The sequence below is a fragment of the Leishmania braziliensis genome, chromosome 25, assembly GCF_000002845.2.
Source record: "Leishmania braziliensis MHOM/BR/75/M2904 complete genome, chromosome 25".
Taxonomy (NCBI): Eukaryota; Euglenozoa; class Kinetoplastea; order Trypanosomatida; family Trypanosomatidae; genus Leishmania; species Leishmania braziliensis.
In genome coordinates, this window is record NC_009317.2 from 372,739 (window position 1) to 396,589 (window position 23,851).

General features: G+C 62.3%; 1 protein-coding gene across 1 annotated transcript; it reads right to left on the reverse strand.

Annotated features, from left to right (window-relative positions):
• Window positions 1-19,518, reverse strand: LBRM_25_1000 (conserved hypothetical protein; the record flags this gene model as incomplete). Its single annotated transcript, XM_001565555.2, has 1 exon — window positions 1-19,518. The coding sequence occupies one exon, from the start codon at window positions 19,516-19,518 to the stop codon at window positions 1-3; it is 19,518 nt and encodes a 6,505-aa protein (XP_001565605.2).
• Window positions 19,519-23,851: the final 4,333 nt, after the last annotated feature.

The following is a 23,851-nucleotide window of genomic DNA, read 5'->3' on the forward strand; positions in this document are numbered from 1 at the left end:
TCACATAGACAGAAACTGCTGTTGGCGCTCACAGATACACGTCACCAACACAGACGTCACATCGAGCGCCGGGTGCCCAAACCACGGCTCAACACACTCGCAGAAGGCGCGGTACGCGTCTGATGCGGCAGCCTGCGTGTTGTGCGGTGTGTCATCGCGCGTTGCTGCTGATCTCTTGTGCAGCGCAGGCGCAGTCATTCCACCTGCGATGCAGAGCACCATAGACGTCAACCCGGGGTCGGATGGCACCGCTGCCCCACTCCCGAGGAGTTCTGCAGCGCCGCATACGGCGGCAGCCACCTCCGCTGCGGAATAGGCGTGCAGTTGCGACAAGAAGCGACCGGCAAGCGGGGTTGCGAACTCGACAGGCAGCTGTACTCGCCGCCACGTGCTCTGCACCGACACGTCCTTGACGACCCCACTACTGCCCCGGTGAATCAGATCCAGCACAGGTGTCCAAATCCACAGAAGTTGTGCTGGCGATACGAGAAGTGTGCGATAAGACGGTGTTGTGGTCGCCCCTCCAAAGACAAAGTAGCTGCCGGGCTGCCGCACGCCACTGGTGCCGGGAACTCGGGTCACACAGTGCCCGTAGCGCGCCGCGGGCCACTCGCCATGCACGTCCTCAATGTCGTGCTCGTACTGCGCAGACCATGTCCCCTGAACAGTGTCGTAGATGTGCACAGCCGACGTCGCAACCGGCGCGACGTCGTCAGCTCTGGGAGATGCCATCAACCCTCCAAACACAGCCACACATCGATCTCCGCAGGCCACCGCCACGTGGCAGGCCAGTCGGGGCGGCGCGGCAAGCCAGCGTCTTGTCGTCATTGTCTGATCCACGCAGTCTTCCGTCTGCGATGATGGCAAAGGCGCATCCACCGGCGGAGCTGGAAAGCCGTCGTTCAGGCACTGCACGGACTGCACCCCCTCACACCACAGTAGGGAGGCCGAGGACGGGGCGTTGCCTGCTTTGCACTCCGCGTTGAATGCGGAGGTGCTGGTGCAATACAACGAGGACTCCGCCAGAGGTGCTAGAGAGAGGCGCTCGCCCATGGCATTGCTGTCGCTTCCGTGAGTAACGGCTTGACGCACCTCGCGCCGTCGACGTTCCACAAGCCGCTCTGTGCCCACTAGCGCTGCGAGCGCCGAGGGCAGTGTCGTCGCTCCCACCGGTGCAGTCCATCCGCCAAGAAGCCAAATCCGGTTCCCCACCACCGTCGCGCTGTGAAACAGCCGTGGGGCAGAGCTCGCACTGGGAGAGGCAGCGGAGGACGATGTAGTGACCGGGTTATGCACCTCGCAGCGCCACCCCGGCGCCGTCGCCTGCTCATCCTGCGCAGCCGCAGTGCAACTCAAGAAGTGCGACTCGTAGAGGGCATAGCCAAAGGGGCAGGACGCAGTGCACGTGTCAAGTCCCGGTGGGGGTGGGGGTGATGAAGGGGGTACGGCTACCCTCGCGGCGCGCGACGGCCGAAGAGGCCGTCGCCGCCCATCGCCCGAACTCCTGTGGTGTGCGGCAGATTGCCAGAGCGGTGGGACTGCATCCATACTTCTGCAGCCAGAGTTACTCCCACCGTAACTTCCCTGCATCGTTGAGGTGTGGCAAATGCGGTGATGAGTGCGCTGCGCACCACAACGGCGCAGGCCACCGCTAACCCACACACACGCCTCTCCGTTTGCGGCCACGTAGGACACAGCTGCGCCGCCTACGAGACCCGCCAGCGCAGCGAGCAGGCTCACGCTCTGCTGGCGAGCATCCTTGTAGTCAGAGCGCCAGTCCAGCCGGAGGCGCTGCACTTCGCGAAAGATGGCGCGGCCGGCGTGAAGGTGCGACGCCAACGAGGATGCGGGTGAGTGGGTACGTGTGGCGGCGTCACCAGTGCCGCGCGGCACTGGTGGGTCATTGGTGAGCAGTGTCCACACGGGAACTCGAACTTCACCGCTATGCCCATCAACAAGCCATGCCTGGACTTCAGCAGGCACAGAACTGCGGTTCGTGCCGCCGCTGAGCCCGCCCCCGCTGTAGCCACGACTGGGACACGGTGCGTCATCTGCGACGCTATAAGAACTGACTCGCTGCGCCATTCGCCCTCGCGGCATCGTCCACAGCGTCTGACAAGGTTGCGTGGCTCCACCTTCGCCGTTGCTGCCGGCGGACAATGTGGTAGCACGCCTTTCTGTTGAAGGCACGTTATCCAGCACGGCAAACGTGTCCACACGGATCATCGTGGGCGGAACACGCAGAAGCAGATATGGTCTCCGCGACATCCATGTATGGGAGAGCTGGCTCAGCGTCATTCGTGGCTCTCCTGCGGCGATGACGCCAGCGCCCTTGAGCTCATGCGCCTGGTCATGATGGTAATGAGATGTTTCTGACGCGAGAAGAGCCGTCTCCATGCGTTGCAGAACAGACAAGCTGCGACGAAGCTTCTCGGCGCGTCTGGCTCGGCAAGCGTGCAACGCAGCTACCTGGGCCATGCTCGGTGCCGTAAAGAGCAGCAGATCAAACGAAAACATCAACGAGGGCTGCGACTCGCCCTTCTCTCCACCCTCTGGTGTACTAGCACAGATAGGCGCGCCATATTCCCTACGAGGAAGTGCAGCCTCAGTGGTCACAGGAAACCGCACAGAGAGAGGCGCACAAAGCCGCCACCCACTCTCCACTCGGTCCTCGGCGGCGTTCCACACCACTTCATTCGACCTCGAGCAGCCAAGGCGAACCTGTCCACGCCCAACCACGGTGCCCGCGATGGTACCGCTGCTGCCCTCGGAAAGACAGCCCAGTGAGCTCACAGAAGCGCTCTCTTCCTCCCTCGCTTTCTCGTCTGGCAGCAGCAGGGCCATCTCCACCAACGTGGTCGTTGTCGTCTCCACGGCACAGGCGGCAGGCACTCCGGCAGACGTCTGGGCCACTTTGCAGCGCTCCATCGTCTCCGCCGGGCTCGGTGGCTGCCAAGAGAAAAAGCGCGTCGTGGGTCGCAGAGAAACGACCTCGATGGTCGAGGATGGGGCGACCGAAGCGGTGATGGGAACGGCGACGCACCAGTCACCCCTATCGCCTCGGAAGCGGGGCGACTCCGCGGCACCGCCTACCCCTTTGACCGCGGATTGCGCAACGGTCACCGGCACTGGTACTGTCGGAACCAGCGCGGACCGCGGGGTTGCAGAGGAGCCTGCGGATGCAGAAGAAGTAACTGTGTCTCTCTCCGACTCCGCTTTGGGGATTGGCGGCACGCTGCTGCACGGCATCAGTGCCAGTCGCGTGTGCCACTGCGCCACGTTGCGAGAATGAGCCACAGTACCGTCCACAGCGCTCTCTGTGATGACGTGAACTCGCATCACCAGCATCAAGCGACTCAGCCACGCCGCTGTGGCGCCTGCGCCATTGCGACGATGTGGCCCTGAAGCAGCTGCAGTCGCCTCTGCGCCATCAGAGCTCGTGCAGGTGAGCTGCACATGATCGAGCTGTGCGCAGCAGACCGCGTCGGCGAGAGCACCTGGCGCTGTGATACGAGGTGGCAGCACCATCGCAAGACTCTTCGGTGGTTGCAGCTTAGGCCCGTGGTAGCTGTAGGCGCACTTGAGCCGCACACAGGCCTTACCCTGGGTGCCATCCATGATCGGCGCGGTAGGTGCCAGCGGCATCCACTGCGTGGGGTACAGAGCGGCCGCCTTCAGCAGTGCGTCCCTCTCCTCCGTTGTGTACACGTCGCCACACCAGCGTGCCATCACCTGGACGAGGTACAAGGCGCCTTCGTGAAGGAGACGGGCAAGCTGTGTGGAACCAAGGCTATAAACTCTCTGGGTCACGTTCTCCGCGGTACTGTGGCTGTTGTTGACGTTGTTCCTGGCCGAAGACGATGAAACGGACGCACGAGCAAGTAGCTGCCACACAGTGAGTCCTGCAACAGGGGCTTCACTGACTGTCGCCGCCGTTGACTGCGTCATCTCTCTATGCTCGGCTGCGGCGACGGTCTGATCAATCATGTCCGTCACGGCCATGGTCCACGACAGCGGGGCGAAGGTAGCGGTGTACCGATGGCACCGTGGCAGAGAGCTGCTGCTGTTGACAGGGGCGACAGATCGTACACCGCACGCGTCGCCCGCCGCTACAGCACTTTGGCAAGAGGTCGCTGCGGTCTCCATGCCCAGACACCCACCGCGCTCCATGCGAGTCACAGCGCTCCGGGCCACACCAATCACGAGCCCCCCCTTTCTGCGCAGACGACCCCCATGATGACAACCCGTGCCTTCAGTGCCCTGGTGCGGTTGCCACTCCGCATCCGCGACAGCTGCGGTCTTTGGGGCTCGAATCGGTAGCGTGACCTGGGCGAGGAGGGAGGGGCACAGAGCTGCATTGTACACCTCGTCCTGTGCATCAGCACCGGTAGAGCACCACGATGGCAACTCAAGACCCGACACTTCAACCCCAACAATGGTGCAACACCAGTGCCGCAGCTCCGCCTCCGCTGTCCGCATCTCCTCCATACTGTGCTGGGCGGCTAAAAAATCGGACCATGCCGAGTACGCCTCCAGCTGCCGCATTCCCATCCCACCAACATCCGCGTCGTCGTCGTCCGTGTCATCCGACACGCGGGCAAGCGAGCCGAAGACGGCATCTTTGTCCTCAGCCCCGCCACCAGCGTCGCGGTCAGCGCGGTGGCGAGCGCACTTCGCGGAGGTCAGCACTACACCAGCAGCACAGGCACTGGTTCGCAGGAGGCCGAGCATGTCCAACGCCCAAGTCACCTCCATCGTTGCCGTCGGGGCCATCCGAGGCGGCAGTGGGCCGGCTTCCCGTTCCTTCTCGCTCCTCTCGTGGGCACCAGAACCCGTCGTTCCATCAGCCATCGGCGCCGACACAAGATGCATCGCCAACGTTGACGGCCACTGGGAGGGGGACACGCACAGCGAAGAGTCGCCGCCAGCCGCGGCCGCCGTCGTATCTGCGCTGCTGCCGATGCTGCTGCGCTTGCTACTACTGCGGGCACTACGCAAGATGTCCGATGCACTAAAGGGGGCGGAGGCGTAGCGCGCTGTGGCCGCCGCCTCGTCGACGTCAGTGCCGCAACGGCGACCTTGCACCTCCACCTCGATGCGGAATTGCTCCTCCTCCAACATTGTCCTCATCCCAACGTCAATGTCACTCCCGATATCACCCGGCTCGCCGTCGCCGACTGCTGCGAGCACTACATCAGGCGGCACCAGGGGCAGCGCAACACGCAGCAATGCACCTCCTACCTTCTGCAGACGTGCCTCCTGGGGGCTGTAGTTGGAACCCGCACTTGCTGGTGCTGCAATCACACACGATGACGCCGCTGTCGAGCGTGGCAGCCCCGGTGTTGGCAACCACGCAGCGGTGAGCTGCACAGAGGCGAGAGGAGGAAGAGAGGTTGTCGTGGCATGGGGCAGGCCCTCAGTAGAGAGCCCCTCCTGCAGCAGTGACGTCGCGTTACCGGCATTCAATACCACAATTGAGGCCGCGGCGCTGTCGACTCGATGTTGTACAGCGACAACACAACACGTCATCGTGTCAACCTGCCCCATCTCTAGCGGGGCGAGTGCAGCACCGCAGCACCGAAAAGTTAAGGCTCTCATCACAACGCCGCCATCACTGCCAGCCCCACCAGAGACGACGACGCCACCGGCTGAGCGAGTCGAGGCATGCGAACGCACATAAGGCGCGGGCGGCGGTGATAAAGACTCGTCGACTTCGATAAAACGCGCAGCGCCTCGTGACGATAGTGCGTTCACGCCAGTGGGCGGAGGGGACCGTGACCGCTGGCTTGCAGCTTCAAGTGGTGCAATAGGCTTCTCCGCACCTGTCACTCGCACCCTCCGGTGCTCCAAAATCTGCGCAGCACACATCGCTAGAGAGTTACTCGTGTAGAGGCCCAGGAGCACCTCGTAGGTAAATCTGTAGCGACGACTACTGGTGGTAGAGGCGCCCTCACAGGTAAGCCATATGAGTGCGTCGTCGCCTGAGTCCTGCGCCTGACGACGCCTCGCTTCAAAGCACAGCTCATCCGCTACTGTCCATGCATGCACCGCGAGCTGTGTCGTCACGCAAGCATCCCGCATCGGCAGGTTGGACTGGAGTGGCGACGGCTGTGCCACCCCCGCCTCTCCTCCGCTAACAAGGAGGTGAGTACAGGACACTGGGGTCACCTCAAGAAGCTCGACTCGCTTGAGCGTCGCCCCTACGGGGCCGATTCGCGGCAGCTGCATTGCTGCTCCCGACCAGTACAGCGGCACGCTGGCCCCCGCCTGGGGGCCAGCGTGCGGCATCTGCGCGCCTTCCCCTTCATGGTCACTGGGGGTCGAGGATGGCCTCAAGCGCAGAGGTATGTCGACCGCGTGCTCCGTCTCTGGGTACGCTGTGGCCTCGAAGCAATAGACCCACCGCAGCAACAGCTGCCGAGGCGGTGTCGCAGCACCGACGGCTGGCGGCGTCGGTTTCACATAGATACAAGTCAACCACGTGTCACCGCGCACAGGGGACAACGCCCACGTCGCCGTTACATCTGCCGCACCTGCGGACGGGGTCACCGGGCGGATGAGTGGGGTGGGCATCCCGCTTGTCGCACAGGGATGGAGGTTAAGGCGCATCGACATCGGCGAAGTCACCGCTGACACAGGCGGCTGCCACGCGCCTTCGCGCCACAGCGCACGTGCGGAGCGCAGAGGTAGCACCATCTGCCCAGCAGCTACTGCAACGCCGCCGGATGCCTGACAAAGCTCCAGCCGCACGGTTGCCGTCGCGTCGTCTGTCATCCGCGCGGTGTTTATATCGCGTGAAAAGCACAGCAGTGGCGTACGCATAGATGTTGATGGTGTCGCTGCCCCGTGCCCTTGCCGCACAAACTCCGTCGCTGTGGGAAGCGCAAAGGGATTGGATGTGAATGTCAATGAAGCGTCAGTGCCTTGCTCGCCCCACGTGGATGTCAGTCGCACCACCGCCGCCGTGGAAGAGGCAGTATGGTCGGCGAGCACACCATCGCGCTGCTGTCCTTGCCCCTGCCGCAACTGGCGTCGTATCTGGCGTATCTCCTTTACTTGTTGGCGCAGCCTCCGTGGCACTCTGCCACGTTGCTGGCACAGCAGCGCTGCCCGCTCACGCAGCCGCGAGTACGTCTCTTCTGCGCGGCACGTTAGCCGCACGTCGCCAACCGCAAAACCGCCACACCTCTGCACGCTAAGGGTCATGCGTGAGGTGAAGAAGGCTGAGGCTGCATCGCGCATCAGCAGGTCGGCGGCAGTGATGTCCACATGGACCCAGAGGCGGCCAAGCCAGCAGTCATGCACGACGCTCTCCACCTCCAGCACGGCATCGTGCGTGTCACCAGTCGTCTGCGCTGCCGGGACGAACCGATCATTAGCACAAGGCGGTTGAACACCCTCCACTTGACTCAAAAGGTCCAGTGCGTACGCTGCTTTGCCCACTACGTCCAGCTGATTGGCGGGCCGAGATCGCCAGTGCGCGTCCACGCTCTGCGCGTCTCCATCCTGCGGCTCGACTTCGCTCGAGGGGCACCTCGGCGGCAGCCATGCCTCCTCCCCACGCGCCGAACGCACCGCGATGTCGGGAACGCTGATGTGGAAAACCAGCTGCGACACAGGTGCCACAAGGCACACATCAGTGCCCCAAGTGTACCTCTGCGGCAGCGGCGGCGGGAGTCGCTGTGTTTGACTCCGTTGTGATGTGGGCAGTGACGGTGCTGAAGTAGTGCGCATCGGTGAAGACGCAGCAGTGGGTCTGAGAGGCAGCAGACGAGGCAGCAGCTGGTGCACAGTCGACGGGGCGATCGTCGCGCCACCTCTCCAGCCTGTGGGTGCGGTTGTGGCGTCCGTGACGTCTGCTACCATCACCGTCACCGATGCGGGAGGAAGCGGGCGAAGATGGCGTTGCGCCGATCCGCGGGCAAGGCTGACGTCCACCCCACAGAGTTCGATACGTGTGACAGTAACACGCGCTAGCGCTGGTGTTCGCGGCAGCAGGGGTACAGCAGTGATTCCTGTGAGTCGGATATGCTCGTCACCCGTGATGTCTGTGCCCTTCTCTGCGGAAGAGGTGGTGGTTGCTGAAGAGGAGAACGACCACGACGGCATCTGCCCGTCGCATCGTGTTGCGCCGTCTCTCACATTCTTGCCGCTATCCGCTGCGAGGTCCCTCACCTTTGGCGGCATATGCAATACGGACGATGCTGGTGGGGGCACTGGCAGAGAATCCGTCACCCGTGCGCGCCAGCGGAGCAACACTGGCATGCTTGATGCACTGCCTTTCGTGTCCGCATCCGCGGTGTCCACACACGGTGCCACATCGCTACTCGCGCTGCTAACTGATGGAAAAAGTGTTGTGAGGCCAAACTGCACTGATCGAGAAAACGCCATGGGAGTTCGGCCAGTGCCGACACACACGTCAGACACCTTCGCCTCAGGGAAGGCATTGTCACGCTGCCACGGCAGAACAGCAAAGAGGGCGAACGTCAGGTCGAAGCGGGTCGCAAGCCCCGGTTCCCCGAGTACGTGCTCGATGTCCTGCGCGGACGGCAACGCCAAGCACAACGGGGGAAGAGAAGCACAAGACAGGAAGCGCTCCTCTGACACACATGCCGCGGCCTCATCAGCAACAGCAGCACCGGGAGTCGCGGGAGAACTGCTCTCCGTGAAGACGCCCTCTCCGCTGTCCATCCACGCGTTGAGGGAGAGCAAGCCCGCGGTTGCTCTTGCGGAAGCAGCAGCAGAAGTTGAGCCTGCACCCATGTTAGACCCCACTGCCAGTGACACACGCCGCGGAGACGGTGATACGGTGCGGTGCCACACCGCGCTCCACTCGGTAGGCCACCTTAGCTGCACCTCTAGCCGGAATCGAATTGGCGCCGAGGTAGCGCCATCGTGCCCTCCGCTCTCCAAAATCTCCTGTGGCGACGCGGTCATTCCGCGCTGCAGCGCTGCCCACGCTAGTCGCTGACACGCACTGCACTGCAGAAGGAAGCGGTCCAGCGTAAGATAGGCGCATCGATGGCGCCTCGGCTGAATCGTGCGCAGTACACGTGAGAGCGCTCGTGACACCAGTTCGGCGGTGGCCGTGCCCTGCCCTATTGGGCCCCTTCCCAACAGCTCCAAGCAGTGTGCACGCTGCTGAACTTCAGCGCAGCTCTGCCTTGATGGGCTCTGGCGCAGCTGAGCTGCTGCAGACAGTGCCGAGGAAACGGTGTAGGAACAGGAAGCGCCGCCACCGCCGCAGTACTCTCGCACAAGACGCTGCAACGGCACCGGAGAGAAGGTCAAGCGTGACGGGGCGGCGGCGGCGGACAAGTCCACGACTCGCCATTGAACAAGGATCTCGGCCACCACCTTCTCGCCTTCACCGTCGTAACCAACACCATGCGCATCGTAACTACGGTGGCGCACGACGAGCGGTACCCACTGGGCACTCTCTGGCATCTCTCCATCGCCGTCAGGATCGATGTACATTGTGTTGGTGGCCATTGCCGCTGAGGTACCCACCCGCGCCTGCACACGCAGCTGACGTGAGCCGCCGTCGCCAACGTCGCGCTGTGGAAGAGGGAACACGGTGACACGGCCCGAGGTACTCGCCTCACCCCAGCCATCCGGTCCAGAGCCAGCGTCGAGCACGTGCACCATCACTTGATGCGCCTCAAAGCCCAAAAGCACATCTGTGGCACCGCTAGCCTTGACCGAGAGAGCGTCCGCCACAGCAGCAGCAGCTCCCGCGGTGTTATTGGCAGCTGCAAAGGCGATCCCCGCTTCGTTGCGATGTGGGAGCGCAGCGTCAGACAGCGGCGTGTACGACTCGGAGGGCAAAGGGGATGAGGGAGACGAGAGGGGATAGCGGGCAGCACCGCGCACAGGAAAACGTCGATGCAATGGCCCCACACGCACCAGCAGGGCACGCGGCGCAGTACCGCGGGGTTTCGTGACCGCCACAGCCGCGCACCTCTGCATGTTGTGCGCGTAGCGGACCGCAACAAAGCCGACGTGTCTCACCATGACCGCTGCACTCGGCGCAGCCGCCGTCCTCAACGGGCCCGCTGCACCGCTATAAGGCAGAGCTGATTGCGGCGGGGCTGTGAAATTGGCGCCGCAGTGCACTCTTTCCACTGTTGAGGGCAGTGGCAGTGGTGAGACTGCGCCGCAGTGTTGACCGGCGCCGCTGCCCCTACTGCTGTTCTCAGTCATATCTTTTACAGCGTCAGTACAGCGCGGCGCCTCAGCAACCAGAGCAGGCGCGGCGTAACTTTGGAAGAGCGGCAGCCACAGCATCCCTGAAGTACTCGTGAAAGCATCCAGCCCCAGCAGTCGAACGGCCCCCCACACGCGCTCCCTCCCCTCCGCCGCTGCCGCCATGTCGTCCGGTGCGCCGGCGCCCCTGGAAAACGGCGAGCGTGTCATCACCCACACGCTGAGGGATGGCGGTGGGTCGTCGATCCAGCCGAATCGACGCGAGGGCCACTGCACCTCCACTGTGGGAGAACAACGTGCCCCAGCGTCTGGCATGGCACTGCACGCTGCACTCTCCCGGGAACCTCCTGCTGCAGCAAGCGACTGCTGCTGCTGTTGCTGGTCACCGCCTGGGTTGCTCCAGGTGCTCACCCCTCCCGTGGCCGCATCGTAGACTGGAAAGAAGGTGTAGCCCACACGGGGGGCGTCGGGTGGTGGAGTGTCTCCTGGGTACACCCAGCACCTCGCCTCAGCGACTGGGGCTGATTCGTCGGACAAGGTCTCCCTCGGAGAGTCGTCGCACGTGGTGCCGCTCACTGCAATCTGCACAGCTGGGGCAGCTTGCGCGGCGTCGATGCACGGCCCATCCGTGTGGTCGAAGCAGATCATGTTACACACCTCGACCTGCACTACTGCCGGCGTGCCAACATCTGGCCATACCCAACTGGAGGTCGGCACCTCAGCAGAGGGCGATCGCAACGGACGACTGAAGTCTCCGCACGATCCCGCAACGCAGGGCAGCGACTCAGTCTGGAGGGGTGGCATCGTTGGGGGCACCTCACCCCAGCCATCGCACGTCAGCCGAGGAAGGGACATGAGACGCCACGCCAGCACGCCGCCCCCAACGTGTTGCGGCAAGCCAGTGCTGTGGACCGGCGCCACACGTAGTTCCACCTCGTGTGGGGTGAAGAAGCTGTGGAGAGTTGTCGGCAGCGGCGAGCGCCCCACCGCGGACCCGCCCTCCTTTTCTTCGTTGCTCAGGCCCACGTGCCCAGCCGCACACCCTGTGGTCGGTTGCGCATTCAGCGTCGCATCATACGCTCCCCTGTCTGCCCCTGCGACCAACCCTCGCACCCCTTCAGTCGCCTCGTGAGCGGGGAAGTGCCACTTGCCACGACCGATAAAACGAGGCGGTACCTCCGAGCGGTTGGCCGCTGCAGTGTCGGCGCTGTCGCGCGGGTACCACCACACCTGCACCTCGACGAACGGGCTGGCCGGGAGACACAGGGTTGCCTCTGCCAGAGCCACTGCCTTTGGGGAAGGGGCAGCGTCATACGATGGTGCAGCGGAGAGCACCACACCGTAGACACCAGCGGTGTCGCGCGTCTCACGTAAGTTCACCCGTGATGACCGGCCTACACCAACAGAGTTCGTCAAAGGCCCTGCCAACTCGCACAGGGGAACCAACAAACACTGTGCCAGCAGGCGTGTCTCACCTTGCGCGGTAGGGTAATGCAGCGAGAGTCGCACCTGTCCACCATGCATGCAGAGGAGGTGCTGCAGCCAGGGCCACTGCAGCCGTAACTCGTGAATCCGTAGCCACGGCACAACCTCGTGGTTCACCATCCACCCCGGTTGGCGCGAGTAGGCCACAGGGATCGCTGCCGCAGCGCTCGAGTCAGTTCGAGGTGAAACTATTGGTTGATACCAACTCAGAGGAAACTCGTGCGGCTTCTTGAATGCCTTGATGGAGGATATTATGCGCATGGCCGACCCCGTCGTGTGGCAACCATTGCTGTTGAGCGAGCGGCGCGTCACCGAGGCGCACCACGCGCTCAGTTCTCTAGTCCACGGCGACCGCACCATGGCGGTGGTTTGAGGCAGGCGGCGCCATTCGACCAACACAAAGCCGTTGCACACGGCGGGGACGAAGCGCGAATGAAGGCAACCTTTGCCGTTGATCGCCGCAGAGGCTGCTGTTGGCTCGGCAGCTGCGCTGGGGCTCCACAGCAAAGGTAGCCAGGCACGCCCCTCGCCAGATGGGCGACACAGCAGCCTTCGCAGCAACCAGCTTGACACGGTCGCGGTGCCCAGCAGCATCGCTCGCTTCCCAGACGCCCCGCTGCGCTGGGCCTGCATAGAACTGCCCTCAGCTGCCTGAGGATTCGCCTCACTGTCGCCACCAAGACGGTGCTGGCAAAGGTCGAATACACGAAGGTGCAGCGCGGACAGCGATGCGAGACCACAACGAAATACATGCCGCCAGCGAGGATGATTCGTTTGTGCGACACTGGCCGTGACGGGCAGCACCGAGGCCAACGCGGTGCTGCCCGTCACGCTGTTCACCGTCCAGGTAGCGTAAGCGTCTCTTTCCCCACTCTCCTCCCCACTGACATCCAGCGGAGCGCAATGCGCCGCCCGACCCTGCCCATCCAACTCTGAAGCGAAGCGCATGACATCAAGGTCAGAGTCCCCTGCGGCTATCCGGTGATAGCCAGAGATGTGCGGCCCGTACGCTGCAACTCTCGCCGCTAATGAAGACGACGCGGCGGAGAAGACACCAGCTACGTGAGGCGCCACTCCTGGGACTCGGTGACTAGTCCTCTGTTGCCGCTGCTGCTGCAAAGCCAGTACTTCGCAGTACACGTTTGCACAGGTCTCATTGTTCCCCCAGCTCGAAGAGTCGTCCCAGCGCAGCGGTGTGGGCGAGAGTGGCATGCCGAACTGCGTGGCCAAGGGCCGCAGACCGGCTCCCTCCATCACGCTGAAGTCCACCAAGGTGTCGTCGTCAACGCGGATGCCATGCCCCATGCAGCACTCGTCGTGCTCTGTTTCTCCTCCGGCCGCCGCAGCGATGGAAGAGAGGCTGCGCTGCGGTCCGTTCCAGAGCTGATGCACCGCCGCCTCGTTCAGTGAGGGTAGGAACACAGTCTCCACATCGCAGTGAAGCCAGCCAACAGGCAGTAGACCAGTCGTGCTGTGGTGCTGACCCGTGTTGAGGCTTGATAGGGCGGCAGGAAAAATACTGGCTGGCGCAGCTTCCCGCTGCTGCGCTGATACTGTCGCCAGGGGCGCGGCGTTAGCACTGGCAGGAGCGAAAAGGGGCAACCACACGTCCATCACACCGCAGCAGCCGACGCCAGCGTCTCCGCCACGGTAGTGGTGGTGGTTCGGCACACGCGTCGCGGGGGCGGTGTCAAACGGAGTCCAGACGGCAAAGCCAAACACTTCTGCGGGAGATGCGACGCCGTGCACGGTGAAGAGAAGCGACGAAGCTAAGTCGCGTGTAAGGACTGCGTGAAAGCTAATGTTGTACCGCATGACAGGGGCGCGATGCGCGACAGGTGTGCCGTGCGTATCGTCACCTTCTCCACTGGCAGTCTGCTCGACCACCACACCGTCGCAGCCACCAGTGACGGAAATCGATGTGAGTGGGCCACCGCCACTCCCTCGCGCGCCGGCCACCTCGTGGGCGAAGAGGAGCGCAGCGGCGCACCGCACCACCACAGAGCACACCGTCAGTCTCTCAATCCCGTGGCCTCCCGGCGATCGCCCCCCGTCGTACCAGCGATGCGGAGGAGGAGCAGCAGCGGCATTCGCCTCCCGCATCCCCCGCGTCCCGTCATTTCCCGCGACCAGGTGCGACGGGATTGCGTCCCACACCACTGTCAACGGCCGAGACGGTGTGTAGCTTGCAGCTTTTCCGACGGCTCTGTCATCGGCTGAGACGGCAGAGACGGCACCGGTGGCAGCGCCGCGGCACACACGCTCATAATTCTGGATCGCGGTCCCCAACAATGCCCATGATGACAGATCCTGATCCGCAGATAGTGCTCGTGGCGGTGGCTCCTGCGCCCTGCGCAGGCGACAGGGCAGCTGTGGCAAGGGCTTCCCAGAGCATGCGGTAGGGTTCGCTGCTGCCTCTGCCGTCGTCTCGAGCGCTGTGAGCAGCGGCGGTTGATTAGACTGGAGTTGGCACAAGTCTGCCGGTAAGAGTGGCGATGAGACTGCCAAGGGCCGCCAGCACACCTCGAGCCGCGTCCCCATCACCTCTGCATGTTCGTGAGCGCCACTACCATCCGCTGCTCGAGCGTAGACGCTGCCCATGTCTGTCGTGGCTCCAATAGAATGATGTGCGCCGGCACGAACTGTTTTGGCTACGCCAGCGAGAGAATGAGAGGACCCTGTTTCTACTGACAGCGGTAAGGACGACGGAAGTGACAACGGCTCCGTCTGCCATTTCATGCTCGACTGGTCCGCGTCCCCCTCATCCCGTTGAGACGACGTCGTGAGGTCCTCCGCTTTATCCTCTGTGATCACGGCAGCAGCAGCAACATCAGCAGCAGCAGCAGCAGCCAGATGCGCATCATTGACAGGCGAGTACGCGCGCGTTTCCGGAGAAGACGCCAGCTCGCTTGCCCGAATCGTCGCAGCACAGACGTACTCATCGGTCATCGGCGCCCAGCGCTCACGGCGCTCCTCAAGCTTCACGTACAGAACCCCTGCGCCGCCAAGAGAGCCAAGAAGGCTACTACCTGCCACACCGCATTCCAAGACTCGACGGCTTCGTGCGTCACCGCCGCCGCTGCTGGGTCCTGTTGTATCCTCTGCTGAGGGGATCAGGAGACTGGCGTGCATGCGTCCCTCCTCCGGCTGCCCGCCTTCGGCAGCGCCCTCAGACGCGTTCTCCAGGAGCTGAAACACGAGCAGGTCGGACCAGCTGTCGCGCCCGTAGCCGCCTGTAGAGGTGTACTCGACAGTGTCATCGCCGCTGCCACCGCATCCCAGGCAGCGCCGCAGCGCCTCCAGGTTTGACGGCAGAGAGAAGACGGAACCAGCCGCCAGCAGACGCTCGTCGGCGCTGTCGTGCACGTACATCGCAAGTCGCACGTCGATCCACTTCGGGTCTTCAATGATCGGAGCGGCTGCCTGCGCACTGATGCCCCATGCGCCGCGCCACTCCTCTCCCAGCACGGTAGTTGCGCCACTTGCCAAGCCGACCATGGGCACCTGCTGCGGACACAGCACCGCCAAGCACCAGCTCCGCAACCCATGCACTTCAACAAAGACGCACTGCCGGGGTGGGCGCACCAGCAGCTCCTGCACCGTCCGGCGGAAGGCCTGCTCCGCCGCCTCAGCAGCTGCGATTGCCTCCTCATTGCACTTAATCTTGAGCTTCTCTGCCTCCTGCATCTGGTGCGAGCGATCGGTGCTCGCGGCAACAGGCGGATCTGCGTCCCACGCACGCAGCCGAGGTAGCTCCTCCGTGTACACCAAGAGTGCCAACAGTCCATGATATTCACTGACGGCAGTCATTGCCGTGCTTTCCCCCCTCTCCTCCTCGCCGCCTCCCCCTCTGACGCGACCATCACCGCTATTGTGGTTGTGGTGAGTCTTGGCGGCGTCTGCGGCTGAAGAGGGAGCTGACCTGTCACTCCCTAGCGCACAGCCATCACTTCTCATTATACCCGCGTCTTCGGAGGCGTTGGCACCGTCAACCTCAGTCTCCCAGTGCGCCAAAAGAGACGTCGCTGTGTTCTCTCCCACCCCCACAGCCAGCTCTGCACACAGCGCCGAGGCAGAGCTGCTGAGAGCAGTCTGGTCGATAACGTCGAGTGGAGGCGCATTTTCCTGCACCGCCACCTCGGCCGCAGCAGCAGCAGCAGCAGCACGAACCGCCTCAGCTTCTTCGCATGGAGTGTAAAAGCCGTCGTCGCCCTCGTCTGTCTCTTTGGAGCCGTTGTGAGGTGGAACTAACGTGTTATCTCGGTTACAGAGCGGAGCCTCGCTGTCGACAATGCTGCTCATGCTGCCTCGACGACTGGCATATGTCGCGGCCTCGCCCACACCTTCACCAGTAACGTGCTCACTGCTGTGTGGCGTCTCCGTCGCGCCTCCGAGTCCATGCGATGGACTGTCGCCCTCGCTTCCAGTGGTGCCACAGCTCTTCGTTTCACCGGCCCCCCTCTGCTCCTCCGCCTTGCCCTCACCTCCATTCGCGCTGTTTGCTCCCTCATTGCCGGTGATCGCTACCGGTGACGCCGCGGTGCCCTCGCCCTCTGCTGGGCCTTGGTGCCGCCCCGCATGCATGAAAGAGAGGCCAATGAGGTGGTCTCTGGGGGTGTCCTCCGCTCTGTAGCAGACACGGTGCACTTCTGTGCGGCTCGTGCGCACTCCGCCCGTGACGTTCTTACAGCCAAAGCGCAAACAGCCTAGCGCGCCACTTCTGCCGCCGGCAACGGGTGTCACCTCCTCGTAGCCAATTAACTTGACTGGCTCCGTGCACGGGGCTGCTGCCGTGCCTACGGTTACTGTCCTCCCTCCCTCATCATGGGCACGCAGCGCGGCAGCAGTGATAGAAGAACGGGAGCCCCGCATCGTGCTGCCGATGGTGTCTCCAGTCTTGTACGAGTAGCTGTAGCTGTAATAGTACGAGCTGCCACCATCACTGCACCCATGACGGCCATGTGCGTCAGGGTACAACTGCAGCGTCCTCGTGCCCTCCTGCCTTTCCCCGCTGCGGCGGCGGCTGTTGTCCGCGTCGCTGCCGTGTTGGCTCCCACCCTCTGACGATACCACGCGATCCCCGAACTGCGCCATAGACAGCCGCTCCTGTCCCAGGATGGCACTGCTGGACGTGCCACTCATCCAAAGGCGGTTGTACCCCGCCGCGCCACTCTCCAACGTCAGGATGCTACCTACGGTCTCGATAGACGCGCGGCCGCCGCCCGGGGAGGCGGGCAGGCTGGTATACAGAAGGGATGCGGGGTCAGCGTCCTCGTGTGTCTCTCCATTGGAGTCGACGACTGCGCCTGCCGCAGTAGCGGTCGTGGCAGGCACGGAAAGTACTGGTGAGGTTGGCAGGGGGTATGGCGCAACGGGTACAGCATCTGACTCCACGAAAACTGCAGAAGTGGACGCGGCCACGGCACGTTCGGCATCATTGCCATCAGAGGCATCCGCCGCTTGCTGCTTCTCCGCGACGGGAAGGGGTAGTGGTGCGGCTACGGCGGAGGACGGCGTGGGCGGCTGGGGGCGTGGTGCGGGCAGCGGCGGTAGCGACGATGCCGCTAGTGCAGAAATCAGTGGTGCTGGTGGGGGGAGATGCACACGCGTGGGTAGTACGACTGTCGAGAACGCCGGTGCTGCTGTGGCCAACGCCCCTGTGCTGGGGGACATCGCACCACTAGTCATCGCAACGGCTGGGGGCGACAACAAACGTGAAGCAGACGCGGATGCAAGTGTTTCTGCTCGTGCGCCACCCAGGTACTCATCGGCGTGCAGAGGGGGCAATGCAACAGCGACAGCGGTGGCCTCTCGCACATGCGCTGCCGTCGCCAATGGTGGCGACAATGAGATCTCTCTGGTAGTAATGACAGTGGCTGTCGTCTTGCCTACCACATCGCCCTCAGCCCATGCACCCCCCTCCGGCCCCTGTTGCTGTCGCGCCTGCGTGAATGGTTGCAGCGCCTCGCCTTCCGGAGAAGCAGCGCTCTCGTCCTCATCCTCGCAGATCGGGAAGATCGTGTCCGGCCAGCCACTCAACAGTGGCTCCCCTGAGCTTCGACGGCGTTCGGTTGACAACGAGTCGTTGTGTACGCCTCCTGCCCGTTGTCTGTCCTGCGCTGCCACAGCTGCCAACGACAGAGACGCCGCCGACAGGGAGGCGGGAGATGACAGCAGGCTCGATCGCGTAGACGGGATCTCCAGACTGGGGGTGCTTATCAGTGCATCGACCTGAATGAGTGAAGGCGCTGCAGTGCGTAGCCTCATGTGGGCCCGATGAGCGCGAGTAGACGTGGGGGGGAAAGAGCTGGCGTGTGGGTGTACCGCTACCTGCTGCGGTAATTCACTGGCAGCAGCATCCGCCATGAAGGTCAGCCTCGTGCCAAGTGCAGCGGTGGAGAGTTGAAATGAGCCACGAACGGAGGAACGGCCTTGATGCGGCTGATGCCTGGATCCGCGCGGCGGAGACGTGTGGAAGTCATCGGTGTCCAACTCTCGGGTGGGTTGACGATGCCGGTGACTACGCAATCGCCTGCGTCTCCTAGAACGCCCGCGTGTATTGCGGCTCCTGCCCACACCCACCTCGTTGTGCGCCTCATCCCTCTCGGCAATCTCTCCACTGCGGTGAGTAGAGCTGTGATGTGGACGGCGTGGGCCACCCCAGCAATCACCCTCATCACTACTAGTCCCCGCCTCCTCCATCTTGCCGCTGCCTCCGTCCCTAGTACCGCTCAGGCGCTCATTGTTGCGAGGCTGCTCCCCCAGGGCGAAGCACAAGGCACTTGGTAGTCCCCCCGGTGACTCGCATAGGAGGGGGACCAGAGGAGAGGAAGACGCACAGAGGGAGCTTCTGGGCACATCGGAAGGCTCTGTGCCACGCTTCTCACTTGTATGTAGAGAGACATGAGATGGCGAAGGTGGTGGCTCAGTCCATGTTGCAGGCAACACATCACTCGAAAACACAGACGGCTGCTCAAAGCTCGGCAGTGTTTCCGCCTGTCCGTCTAGGGGGTCACCCGTGCCACAGCGCGATGGGTGTGATGCGCTGCTGCCACTACCGGTACTCCCATCGCTCTCCGCAACGCACTTCGCATCGTCAGCATCCATGAAACTCTTGCCTACTGTGGCGGCTGCGTTTTCCGGTCGCGCTGTTGGCATGGCAGGGAGTGCAGAGTTCTCCTCGGCGGAATCGATAACTGAAGGCATAGGCACCCTCTCGGAAGCCGCTGTGACGGTCGCAGACGACTGCGGAATTATGAGCTGCACGGACAACGGGTGCCCGTGTATTGACGCGTCGGTCCCCATGGCACTAGCCGGAGGGCCGGCGGCAGAAGCCGGCGCTGTAGACAGGTCAACAACTACAGCGGTAGAGGAAAGGGGTAGAGGTCCCTCCGGCAACGTGGGATCTGGGCTCGTCAGTGGTGCCGTGGAGTCAGCGGTGTTGCTCTTGCGTGTCGCAGCTGGCAACAACGATGACGACGACAGACCCCTTTGCAATTGCGGCGGTGGCAACAACGACAGCGCATGTGGCCGCTTCGTTAGAATTGACTTTGGCAATGCGGCACCGTCTCCCTCCACCCCCTCCACCCCCTCCTCCCGCCTTCCTACTTCGCGCTGCCGAGTCGTCGTGCTCTGAGAAAACATCAAATGACTGCCGGGGATAGAGCGACTCGGCGTCGCCAAGTCTAACGACAGTTTGGTCCAGTTTGCCATATTGTGGCCATTCTCACCATCATTCGTCTGAGGCGGACTCGTCACTGTATTGGCCGACAGAGCGGACGCCGCAGCGACGCTCTTCATTGCCGGCGGTGCCGCAGGCGTGTCCATACTGCTCTGTGATGGCAGTTGCTGCTTCCCTGATTCAAGTCGTCTTGGTGTCAAAACGTACGACGTTGGCGCGCGGGTCAATGAAGCAGGCCACGAGTCGCGGCTACCGGGGTTGGTGCGCCTACCAGGAAGTGAGCAAGCGCATCCCAGCAATGGTGAAGGGGCAGAGAGAAGAGGAGAGGTGAAAGAATAACACGTACGCACGCACGAACACTCCGATATAAATGGAAAGTCCCCCCTCCTCCCCCTTTCCACGCCAGGAAGAGGCGGTTACGCTTTGTCGGTGGGTGGGTGCGTGTACTCGAGTAACACAATCAGAGGAGGGAGGGGTAAATGGTGTAGGTGTGCAGGCCAGTGTGTTATCGGTGCGTGCAATCGTAGAGGGGGGGGGGGGGGGGGGGGAGGGGAGGGGGAGGAGGTAAAAAGAATGAAGCCCTACGTCCGTACCTGCGCAGATCTATACAGATATAGATATATATGTGTGTGGGGGTGGGCAGCGCGATGTATTTCCATGGGCACCGGTGTGTTCCAGAAAGGCGAAAAAAGGGGAAAAGAAAACAGAAAAGAGAAAGGGGGCAGCGCAAGCCGCTGACTACAGCCACGGCAGGCCTCTGAGTCCCTCACGACTACGGCCACTACCCACCACTCTTTGATGGTGGGGTAGTCCTCTACTGTGTCGGGTAACGCTGCCGTTGAGCTCCCTAGTGTGGCGGTGTATGTGGGGCTGTTCTTGTGGGTGTCGCCTACGACTTGAAAACAAGGCAACCAGCGTCCTTACCACACAGCAGTCAGCAGTCGAGAGTAAGTAAGAGGTCGCGTGGCCCAACACAACCAAAGAACAAAATGGCCAACCAAAACTTTGAATAGAACAGGCAACGTGCAACTCTACAGAGGAACGGCACAACGCACAGCGGGTGCCCTAGAAATAGTAAGCAAAATGATATGCGCACGCACACGTGCGAAGAAGAGAGAGGGGGAGTGCGGGTGTGTGTAGATGAGTGGGAGCCAAGGCTGAAGGAGAGGTCGATGCACCGCTGCGATGCGGCACCGAGAATAAGCGGGAAGGGGAGAGGCGAACACGCACAGAACGGCGTGCACGCCCAGCGCTGCGGTAATGAGGAGGAGTTTGGAAGTGGCATAGAGGAGGGAGAGGGGTGGGTGGGGGGCCGGCCTCTCCCACGCGCACTACATGGATGCTACCACACATGCACACACAAAAACCCAACAGAGGGAGAGAGAGAGAGAGCGAGAGAGCGGTGGGGGGGGGGGGGCATGGAAGGGGGAGAGGAGTCCAGCGAGCAACAAAAAAGTGGAAAAGAGAGACATCAGGATGGAGTGGTCGAACAAACAAACCCAAGACGGAGCGATCAGCAGAGACTTGTGCAGTGCACACCCCAGGGGGGATCGGTGTACTGCACAGCGCTACTCCAGATGAATAACCGAACAATGTGGTGAGAGGAGGAAGAGGAAAAGACGGCATGGATTTCGCGGCGGATTCGCTTGCCGACGCAAGGCGGCCGGAACGACCGCCTCACAGAATGAGCAGCTTCATGTACAGATTTCGTACACGGCCGTGCACCACCTCTCCATCTATCCCCACGGCACTTTGCAGCTGCGTTCTTGGCGCACACAGGCACAAACGCCTCCTTTTCCCACAATGTCAGCACTGCATCGACCTCGCTCGCATCCAGAGCACCACCTCTCAAACCCCCAAAAACTCCCTCGAGGACGCGTCGGTTGGATTGAGGTACCCCCGCGAACGCAGATGCAGGCCACTCGAATGCCACGTTGGTGCCAAAGGTCGCTGAGGAGACTCAACAGAGCGCTCCACTCAAAATTGAGTCCAACACCTCCGAGGGCGCTGTGCTTTCTCTGTGCGCACACAATGGGGAGATGATGAGCGACAAAGGATACCTGCGGCAGGGCTGCTAAACAACAAGTCATGAGCTGCTCGTGGTATATGTGAATTCCTCCTCAGTCACGGTGCGCAGAGCGATAAAGCCACAAACGGTAACGACACGCCGGCATCCACATGTGGACCCTCCCTCGGTTCGACCTCCGCGGCTGGTAGAGGCGCGTGTCTCACCTTCTTCTTCTAAGCCCACAGCACCTCCGCTACCCCAGAAGACGTCGGTGAGGCAAACACCACCACAACCGCCTTCCCTGTAGAAGGGTTCTGCCGAGTCCACAGTCAAGTAGCATTCCCCTCCCCTCGCAACACCTTGCGGACTGTTCACAGCAAAGCCGCGGTGGCACCCCCGAGGTATGGCGATGCAGCATTTCACTCCACTCCATGGGATACAACTGCAAGCGCGCCTCAACATGTCCGAAGAATGGGAAAAAGACCATAGACGGGCTCATGGTCGCAGTGTGCGGTGCAGGCACCACCACTAAAACCAAGGAAACAAAGGGGCGCCTGGCAGACGACTTCTTTTCCATTGCAAGCTCGGCCTTCGCTACGGTCCGCAAGGACTCGCGAATAATTCACTCCGACCCAGTCCAGTGAGAGTCCTCACCAGCGTAAGCCGCATCGTCAGTTGTCCTTCGCAACAGCTCGGCATCAGCTGCCCCTTGAGGAAATCCTCTATTGGGGAGAGATGAGCAGGGTGGCGCCGCGAATATGTAGCAGCACATTCCGCACCGTGTGGAGGAGCTCTGCGTGCATGCCTTCAAGAACTGCAACCACGCTGATGTTGGTACATGCTGTGGGCTTGGCTAAAGTACTGGCAGCAGCCCATACCCACGTAATCGACTGAGCCACCGCCACGCTCCACCTTCCCCTCCCTCCCCGTTGGAATGGTGCGCCGTCTCTAGTATACATCACCCCTCTGGAAGATGCGCCTGCTTCCCCTCCTCGCAGGCAGCGGCACAGCGCCATACTGTGCAGCAGCATCTGGCGGCAAACGCCACGAGCACGTTCTCAAATCCGGCCTGCTTTCCCTTCGCGGCGGGTGGGGGTCAGACCGGGGACAACACTCTCTGGGACAGCAGAGCTCCAGCGCAGTGCAACCGTGCACCCGGGTCCACCTTTCACATCTTCCACTGCACCACGCGTTCACGCCCCGTGTGTGCCACGCGAAAGGGGTAAACCGAGAACGATTCCGTCCACTGAGCGCGACCTCAAGCCTCGCTCCTTTCCATGGCTCGAGTGCGAGCTACATTTTAAACGAGGGGTTCTTTTGGCGGTGCGTGAAGTTCGCAGACCGGCAAAGGCCTCTCGCAGGACGAAGCGGTGCGCGCAGCTGAAGAGCGTTTTTTTTTGGGCGTCCCCATGCTGCGCTTCTGCCTGCAGGCCATTCCCTCTGCCGCCTAGCCTTGACAGCAACGAGTGCTGCGGCCGTTCCTCTTCAGGTGGCAGCGCCAATGGGGCCTTCCCTTCCGTCTCGCGAATAAGACTCAGCAAGGCTGCTTCACAACGTGTAAGACCCTGAGGCTCCGGGACGCTTGCTCTTAGCTCCTCTTCCTGGGGAAGACATCAGCAACGATGACCTGCATGGCCACATCTCTCATCGTAAGATGGTGGCCTACAACCCAGGTACCGCTGCAGCGTTGCGTAGCACGTAGGGCCTGTCATGCTCCTCGGTTGGTGCGCTGACACTCCGTTCGCTGCCATGCACATTGATGCGCCTTTTTTTCGCTGAGGCCAGCCCACACTGCGGGTTCGACGCCTTGGTCGCTTCGCACGCTGGTCATCTACATGCCAGGGGTGTGAACATCCGTGCGCCGCTCCTCCGGCTTGGCACCAAGCTGCGAAGAAGCTCGCCACCATCAGCTTCTGTAGGTGCGGCTCCCGTGTGGGTAGGAAGGCATTGTGTGCCACCCTGCGCAGTGCCGTGTTCCCTTCCATCAGTTGCCCGTAGTACTCACCCCTATTGGATCTCCCTCCCACGACAGGGGCCTGAGCGCTCAGGCAGTCCAACTGCCCTTACCTCGATTTCGATGAGACGATTGGTCAAGTTGTCGCGCTACTGCACCTTCGCGAGTCGCTTGTCATTGAGTAGTGCAGTGCGCATCGCCAGCTCCGCCTCGAGGAGTGGTCTCGTGGACGTGGTGAAGGCGGTAGAGATTGCCTTGACCTGAAAGAAAAACCCACGAGAGTGACATGAGCGGAAGGCTCTCTTGAGTGTTTCATCTGTTGGCAGATGTGGCGGAGGGGGAGGCAAGTGACAGAGTAGTGAAGTAGGAGAGAGCACGAAGAGCAGAGGCGAGGATGGCACGCCGTGCATTGGCTTTCAATGAAGTGGCCTCACGGACGCGAGATATCCCTCTCCACACGATGCTGTAATATCGTGGCCCACTTCTGAACGCATTCGTCCTCTTACCCGCTCCAAGT